This window comes from Psittacula echo (assembly GCF_963264785.1).
Source record: "Psittacula echo genome assembly, chromosome: Z".
Lineage (NCBI taxonomy): Eukaryota > Metazoa > Chordata > Aves > Psittaciformes > Psittacidae > Psittacula > Psittacula echo.
In genome coordinates, this window is record NC_137742.1 from 57,380,849 (window position 1) to 57,408,454 (window position 27,606).

The 27,606-nt window shown below is 43.1% G+C and overlaps 1 protein-coding gene across 1 annotated transcript; it reads right to left on the minus strand.

The window, feature by feature from the left end:
- Window positions 1-254: 254 nt before the first annotated feature.
- LOC308232171 (uncharacterized protein KIAA1958-like) lies at window positions 255-26,248 on the minus strand (the record flags this gene model as incomplete). Its single annotated transcript, XM_080638246.1, has 2 exons — window positions 255-1,300; window positions 25,090-26,248. 2 exons carry the CDS (start codon window positions 26,246-26,248, stop codon window positions 255-257), a joined length of 2,205 nt encoding a protein of 734 aa, XP_080494372.1.
- Between the last annotated feature and the right edge of the window lie 1,358 nt (window positions 26,249-27,606).

Genomic DNA, 27,606 nt, shown 5'->3' on the forward strand with positions numbered 1-27,606 from the left:
TATAACCCATAAGTACCTTTCATTTTTGTATTAACACTATAAATACTATGTTAGTAATACTAAACTATTTCTGTTGACTTATTTGTAAAAAGAAAAATATATTATATATTTATATATTTTTATAAAGTGAATTAACACTGGAGAGAGGGCTATGAGGGAATAGTGTACAATCACAGTTGATGTGTATTATTGGGCACAAACTCAATGCTTGAAACAAGGAGGAAAAGAAAGAATGTTAGGGTGATGTCCCTCTTTCAAGCTGTGTCAGAGGAGGAGTCATAGGATGCTGACACTATGAAGTTGCCAGTATTGGAGTGGCTTGCCACGGACTGGGCAGCCTGCTGGCTCAGGTTATTGCAGATCAGCACCAGCTGGTTGCTCTGTGCTTCTGAGAGGGTGCTACAGCTCTGGTAGACGCTGAAGTTGGTCTTCCTGCCAGGGATGTTGCCTTTCTCACACATTGTCTTTACCATCTTGGCAAGCTTGTTTTTCCCCAGGGCTTGGCAGTTGTACCAGTGAAGCGCAGCCAAGTTGACGACAGGTTTTATGGACAGGTAAAATGGCGCATCCTCATAGCGCATGGCTGGAGGCCGTCTCTGGGCATACTCCTTGTAGTCTTGCACAGGGCAGGTCTGTGGGGAGTGCTGGGTGGCGTACACCCGGGAGTCTGTCCCACCCCTCTTGCTCTTGGCATTGACGTCTCCATTGTCTGGCCCCATCCACTCCAGGTATTCCAACCCAGTCTCCGTCACCCGCAGCCGGATGTCTCCCCACTTCAGGGTAGACCCATGGAAACCTGTGCAGTGTCCAAATGCCTTAGTGTTGTTTAGCCAGACAAGGTTCAGCAGCCCTTCTGGGTTGTACCGGCTCAATAAGCCTCTTTTGCGCAGGATAAGCTCATCAGCAAAGGTGAGCTTCATGGATTTGTGTGGCTTGTTTCCTTTCCCCTTACATCTCAGCTCTATCTGCTTTTGCTTTAGAGCTTCCTGGGACCTCTTGAATTCTTTATCCCTTGTAATACTGTATCCATACCTGTGCTCTTTGAGGTACCGCTCCAGTCCACACTGGTAGTTGGCCAGGCTGTTTGGCTCATATTCAGAACCATCCTTTTGTCTGGCATCCACAAAGAAGGAAGCAAGGTAGGCATCAAGCTCTTTGCAGGGAATGACGTAGATCTCTCGTGTCTCAGAGGGGTACTTGGAGATAAGAAACTCTCGGAAATTGCGGAGAGCCGTCTGTGTGCTGCGAATGGTCTTCTCATTCTGCTCTCTGCTGAGCTCAGCCGCCCTCTCATCCTGGTCTGGAAGAGGGAAAAGGGAAAGACAAAAGAAAGCAGAAGCAGTGAGTATGTGCAATGTGCTTTTCTCCAAAACAGATTTCCTTAAAAAGGAAGGGAAAAAAATAAATCAATTCCACAAAGAGCACTGGAAAACATCATTACATACCTGTCACATGACTGAAAAAGTCAGTTTCACAAATGTACTAGAGCATGGCATAAAACCAAAGTGAGCTCCTCATGACACTGGGGCATGGTTTTGTTCATGGAGATTTGTGGAAAATAATGGGATTAGAGGCAATCTGATTTTAGAACAAATGAAAGGTTTTTTCTGTGGATCCCAATGCTGTGTACAGGGCCCAATTCAAACTATAAGCACAATCTGAACTGCTTCATTTGTGAAACCAGAGGTTGTACTGGTTACGCTTTTTTCTACAAAAAATAATTAAAGCATCATATTTATGACAGTAAAAACTATCTTTAATCAGACACATTTTTGAAGATCTAAATAAATATAGACAAAAATGTACAGTAAAAAATAATGCAGCACATTCTAACAAAAGAGTTGGCAGGTAAAAATACTACAGAGGAATGTGTAAGTTACAAATGTACAAATATAGTTAGTATGTTCACATCAGGAGATATGGAAGGAAAACATGATTACAGAGTCTCTACACATAATTAAGCTGAACCTTAAGAGTAGAAGTAAAATTGTGACCAAGTTTTTTCATTTTGAAGTAAAATCTGGAAACAGAAACTTTATATGGCTCTATAAGGCTATACTCAAAGGTCTTTAAAATCAGTGACATATCAAAACACAATATGCGGGTGCTACCACTACAATGGTTGTTACTGACAGCTGATTTTTGGGCTAATCATAAGCATAAAAAGGAAAAGCTTTTTACATGTAAGTGATGTGTGTGCTTAAAGACTGTTTTCTTGGCACATGCAAACTATCTGTACTAGGATGCAGCTTACAAGCACATAGGTGGAACTGTCATGAATGTGACAAACCTTAATGGTCTTAGCAAATGCAAAGAAGGAAAAATTCATTGTTTTGACTATTCTCTGTAATTGTGCATGTAACATCCTTTCTTCTCTTGCCACTTAATATGCAGAAGAGGGAAAAAAAGCAAGTTCTTTTTTGTTCTGTCTCATTGCAAACCCCACACATTTTGGTGTCCTGTCAGCATCGCCACAGGCACACTTGCCAGGTGTTTTCCACCCGATATGCATACTACAAAGGGACCAGATAAAGTTCCCACTGCCTCTCTGTCAGTCATGCCAAGCTCACGTCAGGCCACACAGCACACCCATGCTTTGCAGCAGTGCTAAGATGCTTGCTGCTCATGCTCACACTGTCCTGCAAGTCTACAAACAGGGGATACAGCAGGAAAGAAAGGTGGCTCTGAAGGAAGGCCCTGCAGGCCCTTCTCTCACCCACCTGCAATGCTTCAGGAGGTGCAGAAGCATCAGTACTCAGCTGGGCAGTTTTCCCTTCTACTCATACACAGAGTGACGAGTTCATCCCATCGCCTCCATACCACAGCTGTGGACAGAGGCATGAGGAGTAACTTGTCCTAGGATTTTCCAGAAGGCAAAAAACAGGGCAGTAATACCATCCAGGACCAGGTCCTGTGTCTTCACTGTGAGGCATCTACTGCATCCACAGCACTTAGTGAAACCTACTGAGGGGGGTCCTCGAATCCTCTGCAAAGCATAGAGAAGTGGGGGGCTGAGATGAGACCTTTGGTGGCTTCTGCAGCCACCAAAAATGCTGCCACAGAGCACTGAGGTTTGCTGAAACTGTGCACACAAGGAAGAAGAAAAGGTTACCAGCCTGTTTCTGAAACTAGTTTTAATATTGATGTCAGTATCAAGGAGCTCCTAGCAGCCTACAGTGACGTCTCATGCTTTAGGCAATGTATAGGATAGATCCTTTTATTATGGCTAGATGCAGGCTGGAAATAAAGAGACAATACTGTTTGAAGCTCCAAAACAAACATTTACTCTGGTACCTTGCTCACTGCACCCACCACCACTGATTACAACACTGTGTAAGTAATCAGTGCTTTGACTGACAGCCCACATTTTAAGCGCTGTTTCAATATAAACAGCCCATATAATGGCTGTGTTTTATACATGTCATCAATCACTACTTCTTAGAGGACAGCCTGTCACAACACAGCAGTGACACCCAGTCATTCATTTATGTTATGGCATCTTTCCTTAATCTGCAAAGGAAATTGCCATATCTGCAGCTAAGAGTTATAAAATTCATGCTGAATTAAAGATCCCCTGAAGTTGCATGAGTGAAATAGTACCCCAGAAACACCGCATTCCTGCAGTGCTGTGGTGTGTTACTCCTCAAGGCAGGTGGGAAATGTTAAAGAGAATGGGTCAGCTTCTCATCCAGCCACATCAGGAGAGCTATGTCAATTTTAACTGAATCCAGCCCACGGTGGCAATGGATTATTATTTTCCTTTGAGACTGCACAAATATCAGGAGTATCTGATAGCATGGGATGAATGCAGGGAGGCAGTGAGACCCAACAGGCAGAGTCTGAAACAAAGTTACCAGATGTCAGCCAAACCACTGTCATCTTCTGAGTATGCTCTTCACCCACAGCAAAAGCAGACAGTGCAGTGTTACCTAAGACAGCTCTTTATAGCCTAGGATAGCTGACGGAGGAGACATAATTCTTCATGTCATTAAAGTCTTATTTTTTTATTTAACTAAGGAAATTTCATAGTGCTGAAAGAAACCATATAATCCATCTCCAGCTGCCATGAAGACACAAACTGTATCCAGGCACACTTTTAATATTGCCAAACTTTGTGTTTTCTGCTAATTACATAAACTAATTCTCTATTACTGTGGTGGCTGACACTGATCAGCACCTGAGCACCTCCCAGCCACTTGCTCACTCCCCACCCCAGAGGAATGGGGAAGAGAACAGGAAGAGCAAGACAGAAAACCTGCAAGTCAAGACAAAAACTGTTTAATAGCTGAAGTAAAAAAGAAAAAGAAACACAACCAACAAGTGATGCAAAGGCAGTCACTCACCACCTCCCACAAGTAGACCAATGCCCAGACAGTCTTTAAGTAATGCCTACCACCCTCCACAAAATCCTCCCTTCAGCTTTTATTGCTCAGCAGGATGTTATAGGGCAAGGAATATTTCCTTGGTTAGTCTGGGTTGGCTGTCTCCTCCCAGCCTCTTGCCTACCTTAGACTTAGCTGCCAGCCAGCCAAGACTGGGAGAAAGAGGCCTTGTTACTGTGAAGTCCAGCTCATCAACCAAAACACTGGTGTGCCATTAATACTGTTTTAGTCACAAACCCAAAACACATCAGGGTATGGGTAGCTAGGAAGAAAGTTAACCCCATTCCAGCCATACCCAGTACTATTAGACTATCTGGATCACTAATGGTACAGTGCCTAAGACCAGGCACATCTCGCATTTATTCTATACAACAGGACAAGGTGGCCACAAAAGTTATTCTCTGGATGCAGCCTGAAAATGGTTCTGGTAAAATATGTACAAGAAACCCATCTACTGTACACATCTTTACTGTGCCTACAGGAAATAAGCAGAAACACAATCAAAGCCTTTACCATAGCCTGGATATTTGGCACTGATTGCTTCTGCTCTAGTCACATGGCTTTGCAACCTTTTCAGAGGAGATTAGGCTGGTGTAATGTCATTTTGTTCCTCACAAATCCACCCAGAATGGCACATAAAGAAAGACTACATGAAGTAATTCAATTATTAAAAATTCAAAACTAAGAGGCATCTCAAGTGCCATCACAGTGAATTTTTGAAGAAGTTTATGTTATAGTAAGGATATGACAAGCTGGGAGAACTGTTAAGGTACAAGTTTGTATCTGGATCTGGGTATTGAAAGTCAACGTTCTTGTCCTGAGATGGGAGCGTGTCATGGTTTGAGTAGCTGCTGCACTTGTCGCTGGAGTTGGGGGAGCCGCTGTGCTTGGGGTTTTAGCAGCTGCATTGTCTGTTGCTTTGCCATCAGATCCAGAGACATCTCTCTCTAGCTTCTTACAGAACAGGGCTCTGTAGGCGTATGCTAAGCCTCAGCACACTGCAGTAAGCTGTCCCTCTCTGGTATTGCAAGGACAACAGCACACCTTGTTTAAGTGTTCTGCTAATCTTTCCGAATTTTGCACTTGTTCAGGAGTGAAGTTCCAAAGCACTGGAGGGGCCAATTGGACTAGGAGCTTGCCCATGAGATCCCACACACCCTGCCACTTATGACTGTCCATCCTCAGGAAAAATCTCATGGTGGTATTCTTAGATAGTTGTTTAGCCTCAGACAAGACCTGAGCCAGACCCTGCTTAGCTTCCAAGATCTGACAAGATTGGGAGTTCTCAGGGTGGCGTGGCAGCAGGCAAACCACAGAAAGCATATGCAGCAACAAGCTGGTTCCCAGCAAAAGCAGCAGGGTGCTTTCAAGGGCACTGAATGGATATTGCAGATCTTCAACATTCCCAGAATCTACTGTAAATAGCCTGGTGGGGGAGCAGAGGGTGTGAGGGAATGTCTCCTTCATAGGTTGACCGCCCGAGGGAAGAAAAAAAGAGTATGTGTAATTATTAAAAATTCTCATTACATGCACATTTCCAATGTGACAGTTCCTAGATGTTTGCTTGGTCTCACTTTGCTGCATCTTGCTGAGTAGGGACCAAAAGCTCTTTTGGCCAGAGCTTACTTCTTTTTTTTTTTTTCATTTTCTGTAGTCCTGCTGGAAACTACTTAAAACACAGGTGGGGTTCCACGTTAGTTCCTCGACTACTGCTCACAGTATCATTGTCCAACTCTTCAGTGTGCATGGGTTCCAAAACTGGGGAAGAGCACAGAAAAAAAATCACAAAGTGCTCCTCAATAGAAGAGAACACTTCTGTATTAGGAAGGCCCTGAGATAGGAGAGTGGAGATGTGTCATATGCTTGCACCTTTCCTACAGTCTTCTGTAGGTGTCTGCTGTTAGGCTGTAGGAAGACAGATAACTCTCATTTAATGGTTTAATTTGTCTTGGCTAGTAAAACAGACTGAACCAACCAACCAAAAGTTATTGTCATCATTGATCTTACAAAGCCAAGCTATCCTTAATGCCTTTTCCTTGTCATAATGCAGCCTCTGGAGTTGGTAGTGCTGTTACCCTTGTTTTACAGACTAGGTGCAGAAACATATAAAATAAATTGACTTGCTATGCATTTCCTGAGGTCCTGACCCCTCAGCTGCATCCCTGCACAAAGGACCTGGTTGGATGACTTCTGTTTCCTATCTGATCCCACACTGGAGTTTCATTTCAAAAAAAACCCAGAATGTGTCAGAAACCAGTAGAACCCACCCTACTGTGGGATCTGGTGTAAACTCCCAACTAAGAATTTGAAAAAATGACAAGTGTTTTACATGTCCAAGTTTAAATGCAGCAAAGAGATAAAACAGACAACCTAGTGGGAACCAATTGTCCCAGGCTAGCCCACAACCATGGAATGAGCTCTCCCACAGAGCAACAGCTGTCTTCTGATCTTTTCATAATCTGATCTTAACACAGCCAAGACTTAACATTATCAGCAGAGTTATCAAACTCAGGGTTGGTTTAATTTCAGCTCACACATATACACACACTCAGACTCCCTGAAAAGGACACAACCTCTGTAATTATGTATTGCCAGAGGCAAGGCACTTGCTTTCACAACAGACAGATGTTCAGAGTGTGTTTGTAACACTAGTGGAAGTCATGAACCTGAGCTATTATTGCAAACAGTCTTAAACTCTGCTTAAGGTAGGCAATGAGATCTCAGAAGACATACTTAAAAGTAAAGTGTGGGTTTTGGTGGTAATCACATTACCAGCCAAAGTCTTCTCTGCCCAGTTTGTGTTCTGACTAGGAAAATGCTTCTGCAGCAGACCTGCTTCCAACAAAACGCTTTCATTCAGATGAAAAAACCTAGTTAACCACACATGTATCTCCACACTGAAGCTAAGTGCTCTCTCTCCACTCCCCAGCACTTTGCAGGTTGGTTCCTGCCCCTGCTCTGCAATTATTGATAAGTAGCGATACCCAATCTATGAGCCATATTTAGCTTACTAAAACAGCTAATGTAAACCACAGCCTGCTTCTACCTTCCTTTTCTCCTGTCTCCTCCTGTTACAAGAAAGAATCTGCAGGCAAACAATATTCTGAAGTCAACAAACGCAGTGGGCTGAGGTCTCACCTTTGCACAAGGGAGAGGAAGGTATGGTCAAATCATAGTAGTGAAAGGCTGGGGCACCCTCTGACAAACGTGCCCTCCTGGAAGCAGTGCTACAGCTCTCCTGTCAGGGGCAGCTGAATGCCACTGTTGTATGCCACAGCTTCCCCAAGTATCAGTCCTCTTTCTGCATGCACAACTTAGAAAGCTGACAGCTGGTTTTCACTGTATCATCACAGGAATAACTTGGTGAAGCCATTGTCCCGTGTCACTGGCAAAAAGTAAAGGTGAAGGTAAGAGCAGGAGGTCTCCCTGGCAGAAGTGCCTCTGAGCATTTGCAAAAACACCCTGAGATTAAAGAGACAGGGAGAGCTAAACACTTGAAGAAAAATATTTTTGGCAGTGTCTGATACAGACTAACTTCCTTGGGGCAATGCCTACACACGAACAGGAGTCAAAGGCTTAAGTAAAAAACACGTATGTTTTAATGTAATTATTTCATACAAAACAAGAACCATTTCTTTAGGAAGTCCTAAGACCAAATAATGTCCACTTCCTATGCTATAATAATGATACTTATTTAAGCTTAGGCTTGGTGAGTCAGAGCCAAAAGAGGGAGGAAAACCCTATGACTGCCTGGTAATTGCCTGGTTTTTAAATCTAACAGCTTCTCAACAATACAGGATCAAAGGATTAACTTATTAACTACAGATTTCTGGAGCAGAAGAAAGTGCTTCTGCACTACTTCTTGAATTTCTGCCCTACCCATCTGATGTTGCTACTAAATATTGTTTAACAATTCAAGTTCCCTACTTCTACAACATTAAGTTGAGCTTGATGTAGTTTCGTATTTTCAGAAAAGGCTTTCATTAGCAAGTAAAATCAGTAGCATGATAGAAATTTAGTAATTAAAATCTATTAAAGATGTTATGTTTTCTGGCAAAAACAAATTATGCTTCAATTCAACAATTAACCTCCTCCAACAAAATTATCAGTGAAATATTTTACGACTCTAAAAACCTTTAGCTTCTGTCGAAGGAAAAAAGATATAGACAGCCAGCAAATGAGTATGGAAATACTTACACAGTGGTATCTCCATGAAGTAAGAGTCACTAAAATAAACCTCAGTCATCTGTAGACTTTTGGCAAGGTACAGAATGGTCTGATAAACATATACTTGCTCAGACACTAGCGCTGGTTTTCAGTTTACGTTCACTTTCACTACTTTCTCATCACAACAGCCTGAAAAGGTAAAAGGTGCAATTTGGCTGGTTTGCTGGCAAACTCAACAATAAATTCACATCAATATTAATGCGACTATTGCATGATTCTCAGATGACAGAAAAATGACAAGGGATTAAGAATTTATGTTTTCCTATGACTGACTGGATCAACCTTTTACACAGTGAATACCAGCAATCACTAATGAGCGGCGCAGAATAGCAGTGCTCTAGGGACTTTGTACAAGGCCTTCCTCCTTCTCCATCTGTACACTACATCTGAGCTATTTCAACACAAAGATTATCAAAAAGCATCTTCTAAATTAATTTCTTTTTCATTTGTTTACAGTATGATCTCCACTGTATCTAGTTGTCTGGTTTTGGTTTTGTCAGGGCTAGTGAAAAAGTGCTGCATGGTAGTTTTAGCTCAAATTTGTTCTTCCACTGAACACTTACTTAAAGATATTTCTGGGGTATGAGCCTGTGTAGTTTCCTGTCTCCTTTTGAGGCTGTCCTGTGATGATGCACTGGTGTGAATTGTTGCAATTCAAAATGGGATACGTCTCCTCTGTACCCCGACAGGGGGGTATTCAGTTCACATTTACCCAGATCCCACCTCCATTTGGCAGGAATAAATACACCAACTCCAGCTTTCCCAGGAAAAACAGCTCCAGCACTGCAACATTTGACAGCAGGACACTAAAGCTGCTCCCCAGGGCACAGCATTGAAAACAGCAGGAGCTGAAGATATTTTGCAAGAGCACTGGAGAAACAAGATATTTGGTACTTAGGTGATGTCCAGGCAAAATATACTCAGCTCACAGCTGGTCACCTGTATTATAACCACGCCTGGAACCAGCTACAGGTCCATCTGCTCTGCCTTACCCCTCTCTCATTTCCATATTGGCTATTAACTTTACAGAAGGTTTATAAAAAGAAATCCTTTGCACCCTTATATAATTGACTGAGGTTCGGGTACCCAACTCTTCATAGAGGTGGAGGATGTAAAAGCCATGCTTGGAGCTTTATATATTGCAAACCTAAAAAAATATTAGAAAACTTTCAAAAAGATGTGAAACCCCTTTCCTTTCAAAATAACTGACTAAACTGTCACTTCTAACATGTAACTGCTCTTCTTCAAGAGCTTGGGTTAAAAAAAAGCAGGTCAACTGCTGGTGGAGTGCTGGTGGAGATGATTAAGTGGCAAAACACTATCAACAATGTGAAGCAAATGTCATCTTTATGTTGAGCATGCAGCTTTCTGTTAAGCCATATAATTTTCTAATAATTTCCAACCAATTTACAGCTAAGCCTGCTTAGAAAAATCAAAGTACTGATTTCACTTTAAGGCTAAAGACAAGAGATATTTTTTGCCTATTATTTTCTTCAGGTTAATTTTTTTTTTTTAGCCAGGAGTTTTTAGCAATACAGTGAAATAATGTCCTTTCAAAGCATGTTATTTACTTCATGATCTGTGGCAGAAGGAATTAAAGGGGTATGTCACTGATTGTCTAACCCACCCTGAGAAGTGGAACTGGATGATGGACAGCAGAAGCGATGCACTCATTTTTCAAGAGGACTTGGCTTGGCACCAGTCCAGAAGGTGTTGCATACAGACCCTCAGCAGAATACCTGCTTTTCCTCTAATATATTTCCAACTCACCAAAGCATATTTTAAGTGAATTCTGGATTGAGGTCCCTGTCTTTAAGTGTATGCTTATGTAGAAATGTAGAAAACAACTGGACTAAGTCACTGTATGTTTAGAAGGTGGAAGAGTGGCACAACTGAGTAACATTTGTATGTGTAAGATGACTCAATTCAAAAGTTGCTAAAAGAAAAGAGAAGGAAAAATCAAAACTATGAAGAAAATAACAATAAAGATCTAAGAAACACCTCCTGTGTTGAATTAGCTTATCATTTAAAAATCAGTGAAGCGTTAGGGGAAATAGAAAAATTATCACGGCAAAGTCTTATTTCTAACATAAGAAAAAAACACAAAGCTACATTTTCCGAAAGGTTTCCACCTTTACATGCTCATACAGAGAAAACCAGATTAACATGTGTAAACAGATCTTGCAAGTCCTGATTGCTCAGGCAGCAATTTAACTAGTGGGTTGCTTTGCACAAAATCACAGGTACAGATTTAAACAGCATTTTAGAAGATTTGGTACAGTGGAATTTTATGCCTGTCTGCAGTTGCAGACTCTGTGGAAGAAGAATGAGAAGTGGGACACAAACATGTATTCCTTACAGTTCAGTCTTCTCTTTACATGCTAACCCACATCACCAGAGGCTTAGCGTGTTCTCAGCTGCAGCCTACCGCCAGTTTCGGCGTTACTACATTTAAGAAGTAACTTTAAGACTTGAGAAAGCAATGCAAGAAGTCTCAAAGGGATGAGACAGGGCTATGAAGTTTGCCTGCCTTTGATTCACTCCAGACAGCAGCTGAGAAGCAGAGTTGAGAAGTATGGGAAGGAAATAAAGATGAGGGGGAGAGAAGGGAAAATCAGAACAAAGGGATGTGAAAAAAATAACAACACTGAAGACAGATTAAAAACAGATGAGGATCCTAATCATCTGAAATCTAATTTATATCACTGATTCAGAATGAGGCAGTCTAACCAGGGTAGTGAAACAAAGGAAAGGAGTATGTAATAAATATTTTATTACATTAATCATAATAAGCTGTACTTTAAGTCTTGGCCAAAGCATATTCTTAAATCAAGCTGAGAATGTGAGCAGTTTCAGACTTAAGAGCATGAGGCCCACATGACTGTAATTAAGATAATAAATCATGCTGTAGAGCTCGCTACACAGGCTGACAGCACTAGTTGATATATTGCTTATTAGAGACTGCAGACATTTCTCCCTTTATTTTGTTAAAGTGCCAGTGGTAGTGAATCAAAAGGTACCCTTTTCTGTTCTGGTTGAACTACCTTCTGCAGGTAATAGGAAACGTGTTGAGAGCTCATGCCACTGACTTCTGATAACAAGATCTCAGCACACGCATCCCAAAGAACTGCATTTCAGCACCTTTTCTCTCACACCCATCTTTAATTTAGTAACGTACTCGAATTGCCTTCTTACTGAACTTGCAGTTTTATTTCTGAGATTCTCTGTTGGTGATTTTGCCCAACCAGACCAATTTCCTTTTACATTTCCACACTGTATATTCCCCAGTATGAGTGAAGCAACCTATGGGGCGTAAAAACTCTATGAAGAGCTCACAATTTACAACCTTGCCTAACTAGTTTCAATGCACACTTCCAACATACGTATTTCCTTTGTCTTCACTGGGTCAGAGAGTAGACTTTAAAGACAAGCTCTTTACACAAATCTCCAGAGAAGATGAAGTGTAGCACTTAAGAGTCAAACAGCTCCTAAGGTGGATTTTTTAGCCTGCTTTCCTGTTTTCAACCTGTGCTGAGAGTATTCTCCTCCTTGCATGCCAGAAAAAAAGTCAACTTGAAATTTCACTTTAACCTTTGCAAACACAACTCCCACCATATTAAGGAGGAGTGGAAATCCAAAGATGTAGAGGTCCTACAAGGTTGGGGGAGAATCAACAGCTGGGCAGAGGACAGAGACAGGAATACAGCTTAATGTGCAGAAAGGCCACAGACCTCAGACATTAGATACTCTGCCAGGCAGCTGCTCATACACCATGGCTGATCAAAGTGCACACACTTTGTTTCAGACTAGCCATGGCATGTCCGGGCATTTGCCAGGACAAGGAATCCCAAAAGGCTGGAAAGAAGCAGCTGGAAATTCTGTACAGAGAGGAGAAGAAGAAATAAGGAATGCACATTCGTAAGAAACCAGGCTGTTGTTCATGGCACAATTAGTTTATATCTTGAATAAATATTTAAACTTACTTTATCATAGTTTAAATGAATAGATTTAGTCACATTTTGCAGATCTTCTTGAGTAAAGTCTCTGTAAATAAATTGAGTAATTTCAAATTTTTTCTAGCTATGTTCACAGAGACAAAGCACACCCACCCACCCATTTTGTCGCTCAGAATATTGTTATTATTTCTCTTCTGTAATTATGTTGTCAAAATTTTTCTGTTGGGATTGTATTGTTATTTCCATAAAAATAATTTGTCCTTTTCTGTGGGATATGAACAACCAGTTCCCCTGTTACTGAACGAGTTCATACCAAAAGCAACACCAATTAATTCACGTAAGAGGTGACATGGGGTGTAATCTAGTGGATGTAATTGCGGATGTATGCTATACATATATATGGCTATTTTATTACGCACTAGCACAGTAACCAGCCTAATGTATTTAACAACTGTACAAGTGAATGGTAAATATTATATAAAAGTTATTTGTTAAACTGAGTTTTCTAAGGGTGATCTGAAATCTGGGGAGGAAAAAGAAGCAAAATGACACTATAAAGGCAGAGAAAAAAAAAGTAAATCTGTGAGCAAAAAGCAAAGCATATATCAGCATCCAGGCATGAATGCTGCACTGTAATGTCAATAATAGTTTTTCTGACTGTTAATTGTTTTCTTGGATGTATAGTCAGTAAGACAGCAAGTCCCAAACAACTTGCAGTACTCCATTTACCAAGATTCAATGACAGTGAAAAATCCTCGGAATATGGCACATGCACATGACTGAAGGGTAGAGCTCACCACAATCAGAAGGGTGCTACAAGTTGTGGACGAAATCGAATTGTTCACATACAAAACCATTCATACTTCTGTGTCTCGCTCATACTACTATCCTTGACCACCCAATGCAGTAAAGCAGAGACGAGGCAGATACTCGGTTAGGAGAGAGGTGAGTATAAACAGAAAGTTAAAGCAAGCTATTCAAAGATCAGAGACAAATTTTTCACATGGTTGATCTCCGAGTACAGGAATGTCCTGCCTGAAAAAAATCAGTAATATGGCATATTCAGCTTTGCACTGGGGCGACGTTACCTGGGCCAGAATAACTCAGAATCATTTTTTCCCTTCTCTGAACAAAAAAGCAGCTTTTTTCTTTCTTACTCCCTTTGTCTCTCCCACCCAAGGACTCTCCCACAGCGAGCAATTAAGTATTATTAATCCATAGCTGTATGGTTTCAAGTGATGTTTTCATTATGAAGACCTAGTTAATGAAAAGCAACAACAGACCACAGTGTCACTGCCAGTCATCCTGAGTTTAATCAACAGGAACACACATAGTATTTCTCTGTGTGTGTGTATGCACTTACTGTTTGATTAATGTGAGCGACGGGTGTATGTTAGAAGTAAGATGCAGCCAATGCACTTAATGGTCAATGTATGGTCTTAATGGTCAAGAACATAACATAAAGCCTTCATCAAACTCAACAAGGTCCTCAGCACCAATTTTTACATGACACGCATGCAAGAAACCCTGTCCCCGGCCTCCAACAAGGGCAGGATTCAGTGGCAGCCAGGACCACAAAGTTCAAGTGATCAGCAGCATCCTACCATTTTTGCAGGGCAACACTGCTTGGCTCCAGCCAAATGCACTCATTTGGGAAATAAAAATGCTGCTCTGCCCACTCATCCTACAGAGGCTACTAGACACGTTCAAGCTGTTCAGAAAAAACAATGTTGAAAGCGGCTTTTGTGTGACCAGTCTGTGGAGTGCCCTAGCAAGATTCATCAGGGAAAGTAGACATTTCAGTTTCTCTCTCTTGAGGTTCTGATTTAATAGCCTAGTTCAACACTTCCTGCAAACAGCATGGGCATACGGGTGGTGAGGCACTGGAACATGGTTTAGTGTGAGGTGTCCCTGCCCAAGGCAGGGGGGTTGGAACTAGATGATCTTGAGATCTTTTCCATGTGATTCTATGATTCACTTAAGCATACTTCATCAAAGAAAGATGGATTGAAGCATGTTTCAGTGCTTCTAGGATCCGGATGTTTTAGCAAGCACCGGTGCTTTGCCAGCCATGGCAAAATATCTACCAGCATGCTTCTGTTTTGTTTTATGGAAAAATCAAACATGATTTTCTGTGTTCAAAATTGTTATCTTGCTTAGATAAACAGGAAATACACTCAGAAATTTTTACTGATCCTTGTAGGTACACTGCAAGCACAAAAAGAAGACGACATGACAGAACAAGTCTCACTAAGAGGATAATAATTTACATACGAAGAAAATGAGAGATATAAGAAGTCACTCTGTGCTAGCTTCAGAGAACAGCCCATGCAAAAATGGCATGCTTCCATTATGGATACAGGTGAAAACAATTCTTCCCAAAATCTACTGCTGCTATTAGAAACTTTGGCCTTGAATACATAAATAGTTTTTCTGTAAATGTATTTACTCAAGTACCAGCCTCATCCAAAGTGGGAAAACTCTCTCAGAAACTATGCTGACCTAAACCACCCAATCTTGTACTCCTTTTCTGCTCTAGCATCCAAAGTGCAAAAGTGCATGTCTGAGGCCTTTCCAGGGTGAGTGTCTCTGGCTGCTGTGCTACATCTCATCGCAGATCCCAATCTGATCCTGCCTTCGCTCTCTTTTCTTACTTAAAGACTCACAAATCCTAAGATGGAAATAGCTCCAAATTAAACAAAGAAATTGCAAAGACCACACAAAGAAAACAAACCCACCATGTTAATAATCTCCTGTTTCCTAAAAATGAAGCGATGTTCCGTACAGATTTGTCCAGTCCCCTTCGTTGCTTCCATGTTTTCAAGACAGCTCAAACTATCAGAGTCCTTATTTTCTTCCTTTATACGCCAGTTTCACAAAACACAGTATTTTGCACAGAAATGTTTAATCTTGTTTAGGATGCCTTTAGTGAAAGGGAGAGCACAGCACCTAGATGATGATGGTCTTGCAAAAATGATTGTTTTCTACTTCTCCCTTCTGCTTCTTATTTTTTGCTTTTCTGCCTTGTTTGTTGGGGTAATGGAGAAGAGGGTACACTGCCAAGTCTGAAATGAGCACTGATGCTCCAGAACACAACCATTCATCAAAACAGGCAGTTCCTCTTTTAATATGACACACCATCTTACTTAATACTGTCTGTGCTATGGTACTATGAATTAAAAACATACATTTAACGATGTGTCAATAATTCTCAGAGATGCTATTTCTCTATTCAGAACCCCAGAGAATATCCCTGACTGTTTGGCAGCTGAACTTGGCATGCTTTACAGATTTCATCCTTAAAAACTGCTGGATCTTGGCTGCAATAGATCTTTCTGAGGGTAGAGATTAAATTCCCTCCTACCTACAGGCCAGCAGTTCCCACAAACTGCATGGAAACTCCAATTCCTCACCTGTTACACAGGATCAGCAGGCCTATGCAGCTTTTGCTGCAGGAATACAACTCAATGCTCACCCTCAAACATACTTGACCTCGTGCTCACCAACAGGGAAGGACTGGCTGGAAATGTGACGCTCCACAGCAGCCTTGGTTGCAGTGATCATGGGATGGTCAAATCCAAGATCCTCAGGACAGTGAGAAGAGCGTGCAGCAAGCTCACTGCTCTGGACTTCAAGAGAGCAGACTTTGGCCTCTTCAGGAACCTGCTTAGTAAGGTTCCATGGGATATACCCCTAGAGGGCAGGGGGGCCCAAGACTGTTGGTTGATATTCAAGGATCACCTACTACAAGCTCAGAAGTGTTGCATCTGGACTAGATGGAAGTGCAGCAGGAGGGCCAGGAGACATCCTTGGATGGATAAGGAGCTACTGAGATAAATTAAAGGGAAAAAAAAGGCCTATAAAAGGTGGAAACAAGGACAGGCAGCCTGGGATGAATACAAGGATGTTGTCTGGGAAGCTAGGGACCAGGTTAGGAAAGCTAAGGCCCAGTTAGAATTAAACTTGGCTAGGGATGTTAAAGATAACAGCAAGGGATTCTATAGGTACATTGCAAATAAAAGACTAGGGACAACATGGGCCCTCTCCAGAAGCTATGGGGAGAACTGGCTACCCTGAATTTGGAGAAAGCTGAGGTTCTTAATGACTTCTTTGTCTCGGTCTTCACTGGCAAAGGCTCTGACCACACCACCCAAGTCTTAGAAGGCAGACGCAGGGACTGTGAGAATGAAGACCTTGGGCCCACTGTAGGAGAGGATCTGGTTTGTGATCATCTTAAGAACCTGAATGTGCACAAATCCATGGGACCTGATGAAATCCATCCGTGGGTCCTGAAGGAGCTGGCAAATGACGCTGCTAAGCCACTGTCCATCATATTTGAAAAATCATGGCAGTCAGGTGAAGTTCCCAATGACTGGAAAAAGGGAAATATAACCCCCATTTTCAAGAAGGGGAAAATGGATGACCCAGGGAGCTACAGACCAGTCAGTCTCACCTCTGTGCCTGGCAAAATCTTGGAGCAGATTCTCCTGGAAGGCATGCTAAGGCGTGTGAAAAACAACAAGGTGGTTGGTGACAGCCAGCATGGTTTCACTAAGGGGAAATCCTGCCTGACCAATTTGGTGGCCTTCTATGATGGGGCTACAGAACTGATGGACAAGGGTAGAGCAGTGGACGTCATCTACCTGGAGTTGTGCAAAGCATTTGACACTGTCCCACACAACACCCTTGTCTCTATATTGGAGAGACATCAATTTGATAGATGGACCACTCGGCAGATAAAGAACTGGCTGGATGGCTGCACACAAAGAGTTGTAGTCAATGGCTCAATGGTCCAGCTGGAGACCCGTAACGAGCGGTGTCCCTCAGGGATTGGTGTTGGGACCGGTCTTGTTCAACATCTTTGTCGGTGACATGGACAGTGGGATTGAGTGCGCCCTCAGCAAGTTTGCCGATGACACCAAGCTGTGTGGTTCGGTTGATATGCTGGAGGGAAGGGATGCCATCCAGAGGGACCTCGACACACTCGTGAGGTGGGCTGATGCCAGCCTTATGAAGTTTAACCATGCCAAGTGCAAGGTCCTGCACCTGGGTCGGAGCAATCCCAGGCACAGCTACAGGTTGGGCAGAGAAGAGATTCAGAGCAGCCCTGCGGAGAAGGACTTGGGGGTGTTGGTCAATGAGAAACTTAACATGAGCTGGCTTCAGTGTGTGCTTGCAGCACAGAAAGCCAACCGTATCCTGGGCTGCATCAAAAGAAGCGTGACCAGCAGGTCGAAGGAGGTGATCCTGCCCCTCTACTCTGCTCTCGTGAGACATCACTTGGAGTATTGTGTGCAGTTCTGGTGTTCTCAGCATAAAAAGCACATGGAACTGTTGGAACAAGTCCAGAGGAGGGCCATGAGGATGATCAGGGGACTGGAGCACCTCCTGTGCCACGAGGATGATCAGGGACTGGAGCACTTCCTGTATGAAGACAGGCTGAGAAAGTTGGGGCTGTTCAGCCTGGAGAAGAGAAGGCTGCGTGGAGACCTCATAGCAGCCTTCCAGTATCTGAAGGGGGCCTATAAGAATGCTGGGGAAGGACTCTTCATTAGGGACTGTAGTGGTGGGATAAGGGATAATGGGTTCAAACTTAAACAGAGGAAGTTTAGATTGGGTATAAAGAGGAAGTTCTTTACTGTAAGGGTGGTGAGGCACTGCAATGGGTTGCCCAAGGAAGTTGTGAATGCTCCATCCCCGGCACTGTTCAAGGCCTTGGATGACATGGTTTACTGTAAGGTGTCCCTGCCCATGGCAGGGCGGTTGGAACTGCATGATCTTAAGGTCCTTTCCAACTCTAACTATCCTATGATTCTATGATTATTTAGGCTCTTGATCGCTGATCATCATTGTTAGTTTTAGAGGTAGCAGCACTTTAAATCAGTGTTTTCCCCTGTGTGGAGATGTGCTGGCTTGCAAGCAAGGTGGTTAAAAGCTGTTGTTGAGTTCTGCTGGTTTGGCTGCTAGTGTCAAATCTGTCCCCTGCCCTTGCACACTCCTCCAAGGCTAGACATATGGAAGAAGTTCTTCACTGTGAGGATGGTGAGGCACTGGAATGGGTTGTCCAAAGAATTTGTGAATGCTCCATCCCTGGCAGTGTTCAAGGCCAGGCTGGACAAAGCCTTGGGTGACATGGTTTAGGGTGAGGTGTCTCTGCCCATGGCAGTTGGGCTGGAACTAGATGATCTTAAGATCCTTTCCAACTCTAACTATTCTATTCTAAATGTCTTCCACACCAATGTATTTTCAGCGTGAATACTCATGAACTGTTTCCTCCAAAATTATCTATATATCCAGTAATGCTGCTGCCAGGAGGTGTCTTTGTGTGCTGCAGGTCCATGGTGAACAGGGGAAACAAGCACTGACATCAAGAAAAGCAGCAGCCTAAACTCTTGTGTGCATAGTTGCTTTGATAATTACATAATATTTAGGAAAGCAAGAAGATCTCTCTGTACATGACAAGTCCACTGCTGGTCTTCAAGGTTTCAAAGAGGCTGGAATGAGCCTTCTGTGTCTGGAAGGAATTTCGATTATAGAAAATACATGTGGAATCCTGAAATGGTGATAAACACATTTCTTAATTACAGTGAAAATCTAAATATGTTGTAATACCTGTTCAGCCTTCATTTCAGTATTCTCCTGCAAGAATTGCTATCTTGACAAATGCTTCTTGTAGGACCAGCTTCATAGAACATACTCATTTGTATTAGAATTATTAGTACTACGGTTTCATTTTTTCTTCTATTTGACTGTCATGCTGTGTACTCAGATGATAAAAGCAAACAGACGACTACTTCGACAGTGCTGGAATTCTCCTTTTTATGATCCTGTCCAGTTTTAAAGAGGACTCCTTTACAACATTGTAGACATAACCAGTATCAGCCTCATTAGCAGAACTTTTAAGATCAAGCCTCCCAAACATTACTCTATAATTTAACAGCATTTGAACATGGATAATTAAGGGTGTAAGTGGGCTGGCAAATCCATGCTGCAGGATCAGAAAGAAGGTAGCTGCAGTGCAGGAGGTGGATAATCAACTCACTACCTTCCTTTTTCTGATGATTAAAACTACAATGACCTCATTTTATTCTTCTAAAAAAGCTAGGCCCTTCCAACTTTAAAAAAAAAAAAAAAAAAGCACTATGCTCTTTGTAATTATGTATCTCAGCACTTATTATTTTTAGTTCAGCTACTAGAGCAAGAATAGATATAAATCATAGGACCTAAGGAGATACCAGTGGGCTCTGTACTCATTAGTACAACACAAAGAGGAAGAGACTGTCTGACCCCTACACAAGTTTAATTGTTTGCTTGACCACATGCAGCAGCCATGTCCCTGGAGGCAGGCTTCAGCAGCCGTTTTAGCCAAAAGTCATCAATCTTTGTATTTAAATTACAAATGCAGAGACTGATCAGCAAGTATCTTGAATGTTCTTGGAAGAGCTTACATAAAGTTTTGGGACTTTCTTTCGACATGATTATTTGCCTTGTGTTGTATTCATTCATGGCAGAGCTCCACTGGACTTGGAAGGATTACAGCTGGGATGGGTTTGGTCTTTGTGTATGTACGGCTAATACTCTATATATACCTCTAAAAAAACAGACTTTTCCTTGTTTGCATTCCTTTGGAATGTTCCAGCTGACACACTTTTTTTTTTTTTCCCCATGCAGTGTGAACAGTGATTCAGGAGTTTAAGCTAAACTGAGTTAAAACTGACAATTCAGGAGATGTGGGGGGGCTTCTTTCTCCTCTAAGTCTTGTAACATTTTGATGCTCATCTAACAGCTCCTAATTCGCAAGTCTTATGATCACACGAGGATCTCAGCTCCCACTTAATTTAAACCCACACAATTGCAGAGAGGGAGAAAGGGGAAGGAAAAGGTCTTAACTCTTCTGGTTGCAGACAAATACTTCAAAATAGTCCACCTAAGAAAGCTCTCCATCAACATCAGACTTGCACTGCATGCAGATGCACTGCATTTTATAATGGTCATAATCAGATAGAGATATTCCATGAATACCTGGAATGGACAGGGATGTCCACACTGAAAGCAGAGTGAAAGTCAAGCCATGTTAGGTGCCAATCATGAAAGGCTGCAATCCCTGCTCGCACTTTCCTGTGATGTGAGCACAGGACAATAACTAGATCTTTGCCCGAGTCACCAGGCTAAGGTGATCACCAGGCACCGATCACGTCACATAACAGCTACAGGAAACAAAAAATAAAGAACAGCAAGAGCTCAGAAGCATCAGAGACATCAGAGTCAGCAAGGCCAAGGCAAAGCACTGCCCTCAGCACAGACCAATGAACCATCCATCACAGCACGCATTCAACCTCCAGTACTGTTTGATTACCACGGCAGAGAAACAGCGTGTGGCACGCTGTATAAGAAAGCAGTGGTGCTTGTGGACAGCCTGTTTCCTTTCCAGACTCTGCAAACATCACCCAAAAGCCTGCCAAGTTCAGTAATGGATATGCATGAAGGCCCTGTGATGGTCCCACAGAATATGTTAATATGATTTGCCACATGTCTGGCAGAAGCAACAACCCTAGTCACTTCATTTATCGAATTTTTTATTTTCCCTCTTTACGCACTACTCCTTGCGTTCTGCATATTTTGTACATTTGGATTTGACGTATTTTAGTGTATCCTCATGGAAATCCTTGTTTCTGTATTTATAGTGTTGGACCAGAGATGTCTTGCTGCACTGTCTTGTTAATTCTAAGCACATCTTCACTCTCAGTCTTCAAGAAACAAGTAAGTATTCTTCATAAATACTTCAGCAATTCTGCCTACAAAGTAAGCCCTATCTCTCTGAGAATCAAAACTGCCTCTTTCACAGTAACCAATATCCTCCTCTAAGCCATAGTCATCCTCCATTTATTTCTGCAGTAACACCAAATCTTTTCCATTCATGGTTTCATATATCCTAATGTCACTAATTTTTCTAGGCTGCATGAATTGCAACCTAAAGAATCATGTTTCTTACTGACCTTCCATCTCCACTGATGTGACCTACCTTGCCCCCCTTTGCTGGTTTTCGGACATAAAAACCAGATCAAGTATTAGCAAAAGGAAAAGAAAAAAGAGGCTGTTCAGAAAGCAGAAATTGCAGAAATTCTGTGCTCTCCACTATTGCAAAAATTTCTGTCCTATCAGATGTAAATCCTATCATTTTTTTGACAAGAAAAAAAAAAAAAAAGACTAAATAGTACCTACATTTACTCTTGAAGGCTTTTGCTAAGTGGTAAGGAGCAATCTGAAAATTCACAGATGAATGGGCTGAGCTTTAACAAAAATAATTCAGTATATTTCACAAAGCTTAGATAGAGACCTGAAATCAACAGAAATCAGTGTCTAAGCTCACTGAATTGTCATTGGCATGCCACTTCACCTTGGCATGCCACTTCACCTTTAAGACATGAAAATACCTTTGTAAAGCTCCTGCGTTGGCACAGTTTAATTAAACAGAGCAAAAGACACACACAGAAAAAAAGTTTGAAAGAGAAACTAGTCCAAAAGTGTAATGGAGCTTGAACTACTCTAAGCTAACATAACGTCATTAAGATTTTTGATTTAATGGAGAACCTCACTCAAACTTTCAAGACCTGCAAGATTACTATGCATGGAAACTATCAGCCATGTCTGATACAAATGCAAGGATATGTCACTTAAACTAAAACTCAAAGTAGTATTTCATGCTGGTTGGATCACAACATTTAATCATAACTTTTCATTTAAGGCCTTAGGCCTGCAAAGACATCATAAACATACAACCAGTTCTAATGGAACCAAGAACAAGGCTTCACATACTATTTTAAAATTAAGCCACACTTTGTACAGAACAAGGCAGAATTTAAATCCCCTACTTACTTGCAACTGTACCTTTGTTTGTCAAGCATCCACTGAGTCTATAAACTAACAAATGCTCTAGGCTCCTTAGTAATTTCCTGCTTATTTTTTTTTTTTAAACATAAGAATTATACTCATCCTTGTTTCTATCTGTTCAAGACAGGAATATTTTTACACAGGATAAATAAATATCCTGTTGTAGTTCATTATTGACTGAATTTTATACATCATGCACCACTTCCGGTGCATTGCTCTTTGTTAAGAGACAACGAAATCACCGTACATGAGCAATCACCCTACATTAGTCTTTAATCAGACCTCCACATTTTATCTACAATAATCTGTTGTGCAGGGTTACTACATCTGTAATGAATTCACTTGCCAACACTGCCCACTTTTCTGCAACCTGAAGATTTATTAATGCCAGCACTTCTTTCCCAAAGGAGCAGGCTTTACGGAAATTGGAGACTTTATTGATGTATCAAGTTTTAGCCATATGTCAGTCATTTTATCCTACTTAGAATGCAGCTACCTCTGAGTACAGTAACTGCATATTACAGCAACGCTGTATCAGGCTCAGGAGAAGAACTGTGTAACACTTTTTGAGAACTCCACAAGAAATTTAAGTACTGACAACATAACTGACCAAGCTGGAATCTGGACAGCATGCTGAGATCTTCTAGCATGTTGCAGGAAGTGCTAGCAGGCTTTGAGGGTTAATTTACACAGCGGGTGTAAACTCAAATGCATTCCCACTCTGTCCTCACAGTGAGACACTAGACGTGGACCTACCCTGCTCTGGAAACCATAAATGTGAAAATGTGGCACTGTGTCCACACTTGTGAGGTTTAACCCTAAGCAATAATAACTGCTTACCTTGTTTGGTTTCTGAGGACCTGGTAAAAGCAGTTTGAAAGGGTTTGTTTTTTTTAATGCATCTGTTGAAAGTAAATCACTCTCCCAAATAATGCCCACCTACATGGACAAATTCTGCCTAGGTTTATATTTCATTGTCCCAGCTTGCAAGTTTCAGACTAAGCAAGTTGCAGAGGCAGGTTGGTAGAAACCAGCTCGAATATGTAAAGCAGTGATATGCTATGAACTGAGGAATGCAGAATAAATATTTGGGTCTACCATACAATGTGGATTGACATCAGGCATGCCATATCTCTCATATTTAGCTGAGCAGTCAGTTCTAAGCCACATGGGGTTCTGTGAGGAAACTTCCACAAGGGATGTTACATGACAGGACTACTGCAAAGTAACATCTCAAAGTTGCAGCCATGCAGAAATGGGTCCCAAAGAATTTGCTTTGCTGCAACGAAGACAATTACCATCCTTTCTAATTTCTAATGGTTAGTGAAGTTTTACTTGGCAAAACTGGGTATTTAACTTTGCTCATTGTTTTATTTGACAACAAGACCTGCAGGCTCTTGACAACAGATTTACTACTGTTCAATCAGGTTTCAGCGAGTCCATGTTGAAGTAGCATCCAAGCTGTTAAAGTCACTGTTTCTAGCACTTACAGTAGCTGCCACAAGGACTGCATATAGGCAGTTTTCCACCCCCTCCACTGTTTAGCTCTACTCTGTCTGACAGACACTCCTAGACTGAACCAGCAAGGGAGCAGATGGAGAACTTGCTCCTAACCTGGCCTCCTCCCAGGATGGCACAGCTCACCAGCTGGAAGAGCAAAGCCAGCACTGGGTGCACTCAGGTCCAGTGGGAGAGGGAGCTGGCAAATCCACCCAAGAAACAGATTTCTGCCCCCTCTGGAAGATCTACAGCCAATACTGAGTTATTCTGCACATCAGAATTAACACATTCAGCATAAGTACACTGGTTTAACATGTTCTTTGTCTGATAATGTTGATCTGTTGGTCCCAATTCTCGGTTCTTTGACAGCAGCAGGATATGAAAAAATAAAGGGCATGAGGTATGAGAACTTCCACTTTCCCCCTGAGAACAGGTAAAAAAATATATTGCCCTTTTTTTTTATCTTAGATTAAAATTTAAATGTTATCAATATCATTGTTAAGGTTGCGATTTTCCTTCTCTCTGGAAGCTGCTCTGATTTACAGGTCAGGGAAATTGTTCAATACTATCCTGATGCCCTGTTTTGCCTCTCCGTGTCAAACACCACTCTTCTCTCAGGGGGAAGGAAACACCTGGCCCCCAACTCTAGGCTCCCCTGATTCAGACCACTTTTCTACTTCATCAAAAGTGTGCATGGCCATATTTCATGTCCTCCCTGTCTCATGCACATGGCAAAGCGGCTGCACGCCCTCTCCCATGACAGACCTGCACTCAAATTGGACCTATAAACCTGTCCTCAAAGAGCACTTTCCCTATGGCAGCAGTACAATTTCTCACAGGGGTCGCTCCTAGACTTCGCTCATTTGAGGTCTTCCAAATTGTCTTCCAGGTGAGGTGTCCCTGCCCATGGCAGGGGGCTTGGAACTAGAAGATCTTAAGGTGCTTTCCAACCCAAACCGTTCTATGATTCTATAATCCTATGATTGTTTCTCTATATACTGACTTATGAGCAGCAGGAACAGCGCACCCCTGTGCAAATGCAGCACCTTCTCCCTGTCTCCTTGCCCTCCCCAAAGCCATGCCTGGGGGACCAGCCCCCAAAACTGCCCCTCAGCTCCCACCCAATCTCGTACCTGGCATTGACTGTGCCGCTGCCTCAGGAGTGGTGGTGGGGACGGTGGGGGGCTGCTGCTGGCTGGAGCTGACCTCAGGCTCGGCACTCACCGACGGCGAGCTGGCCACCTCGCCGCCTGGGGCCGCCTGCGGGGCGGGCGGGAGGGCGTCCTCTGGGGCCGGCAGCTCCTCCTGACCAGGCAGCTGCAGGGCTGACAGCGGGATGCTGATGGGCTTCCCGGAGGCGGCGGTGGCGGCGTTGGAGCTGGTGGCTGGCACCTGCAGTGCAGCAACGGGGCCACTGCCTGCCCCCCGTGCTGGGGAGGACAGGGGGCCCCGAAGCGGTCTTTGTGCGACCAGCCGGGGTGGGCCGGGTGGGGAAGCGGAGGGGTGCTGCGGATCAGGGTCAGGGCCCACCGTGGGCTGGGGCAGGGCCCTGGCAGGGCCCAGGCAGGAGGGTCCGGCCTGGGTCTGAGGCTTGGGCTTGGACATCTGTGTAAGGGCCAGGGCTGGCCCGTCGGCACCGGCGGTCAGCTCGGCGTTGGCCACTATGTAGTAGTCCTCGGGGAGCTCCTGCTTGATCTTCTTGAGGAGCACCTCGCCACCGCCCTCGTCAGCAGGTTGGGCCTGGGCAGCCATGGGCTGGCTGGTAGCCAGCCTCTTGCGGGGGCCGGCGGGGGCCCGCTGGGTGTGCGGCTCGAAGTCACTATCCTCATCGGTGACAGAGGACTCACAGACCATGTCGAAGAGGGTGGCCTCATCCTCATACTCCTCCACGGGCTCGCCCAACTCTGACGGCTCGCTGCAGTAGGAGAAGTCGCAGGAGTCACGAGTTCGGGTGCAGTCCAGCTTGGTCTTGCCCGGCCGGCCTGGGTAGCGCTCTAGGGGACTGGCCTGCACCTCCGAGGGCACCCCCAGCATGCTGGGGCTGTCCGAGTTGAAGCTGCGGCTGTCCTGGAAACAGACGCGTTCCTGGGATCCAGCTCGGCATGTGGCAGCCAGAGGCCAGTGGTAGGCATGGCCGGCACTACAGCCCCACATGGCAGTCAGATTGCCATGGGACCCCTCAGAGAGGAGGTGCTTGAGGTTGGGGATGAGGCTGCAGATGGTCCCATGGCTGTGGGCCCAGCTCACCAGCTTGGAGAGGTTTTCAGAGGAGGTGTGAAGGCAGTCTTCCATGGTACAGGATCAACAGCGCCTTGCCACTTGGACAGTCAGCTGAAGACACGGTTCAAACCACAGGGTCCTGCCACTCACAGTGCTGTGTTGCCAAGCTCATGCTTGCTGCTCGCCTGCAAATAGAGAGCAAAACCCCCCTCTTCAGCACTTCCAAAGCAAGATCACGTTCGCATGGGCAAGTGAAACATTTGTAAGCTCAGCTAAACACATTTCACTCATCTCATGCGCTCCAAAATACATTTCTCAAAAGAGTGTCTGCTTTTAAGTGGCCTCATTTCTCTTTCTGCCCGCAAAACCTCTGCCTTTAAACCCAAGGGAAGGAACATCACTGCAATACACAACTAAAATAAGATACAACGGCTTTTTAAACAAAGCAGTTCAGTATCAGAGGTGATATGATTTGAAGCTTAAATCTCTGGCAAACTCCAAATGCAGCCCAAACCATGGTGATTGCATCCTCATACTTAGGAAGTGAAAATTAAATCCAACCTTAAAGCATACAATTCATCTTCAACACCAGTGCGGTAGTCAAACTCCAGCTCAGATGCTCCCTCTGCACCTGATGAAATTTTATGACATTTTAATCATTTATGCTCATTTCTCAAATGTATCAAATATCTGTTTTTCAACTAATTTGAGAAGCATGAAAATGAAGGCCAGAAACTTTCATTTCAATATAAGGAAAAAACAATCAAATTCACCCTTTGCTGTGCTATACTGACAGCCATCAGTTGTCCAACAGCTCACAAGAAGCTTAAGGGATGTGCAAGGTTTAAGACATAATTAACCTTCCTTAAACTCTGAGAGTTAATCTTTTGGTTTTTATCATATTGTTTATTTTCCCAGATCTAAATAATTAATTCTGTTCAAGGGAAACACTTGCCACTTTCATCAGAACTATCCGGAAATTTGCAGCACAAGGCATGGAACTCGGGTCAAAGCCATGAATCCTACAATGTTTCAGGTCAAACATGAAAATAGAAAACCTTGCAGATGTTCATCTTTTCCTGCCAGAAACTGCTTCCTGCCCACATTGTACCCCTCCTTTCCAGGCAAGGTCACATCCCTCACAAGACTGCAAGTCCTCAACTTCTCAGGACTTCAGAGCTAGGACTTTGTAGAAACAACTTACAGTTGATCCACAAAAATTTAAGATTGCAGTGGGAATGCTCAGTTGGCCTCTTGTACTGGCTGTAAATCATCCGTTACTGTAGGAGGTTGTTCAGAGGAACATTTGCTGTTAATTATTTCTTAACTTTTATTTTGCTTATAAAGGTCTGCAAAATGCAAAATGTTGCACATTCCACATTTAAGCTGCAGTCAATGCCCATTTTACTGTTATTCAGGCATTTTATTAC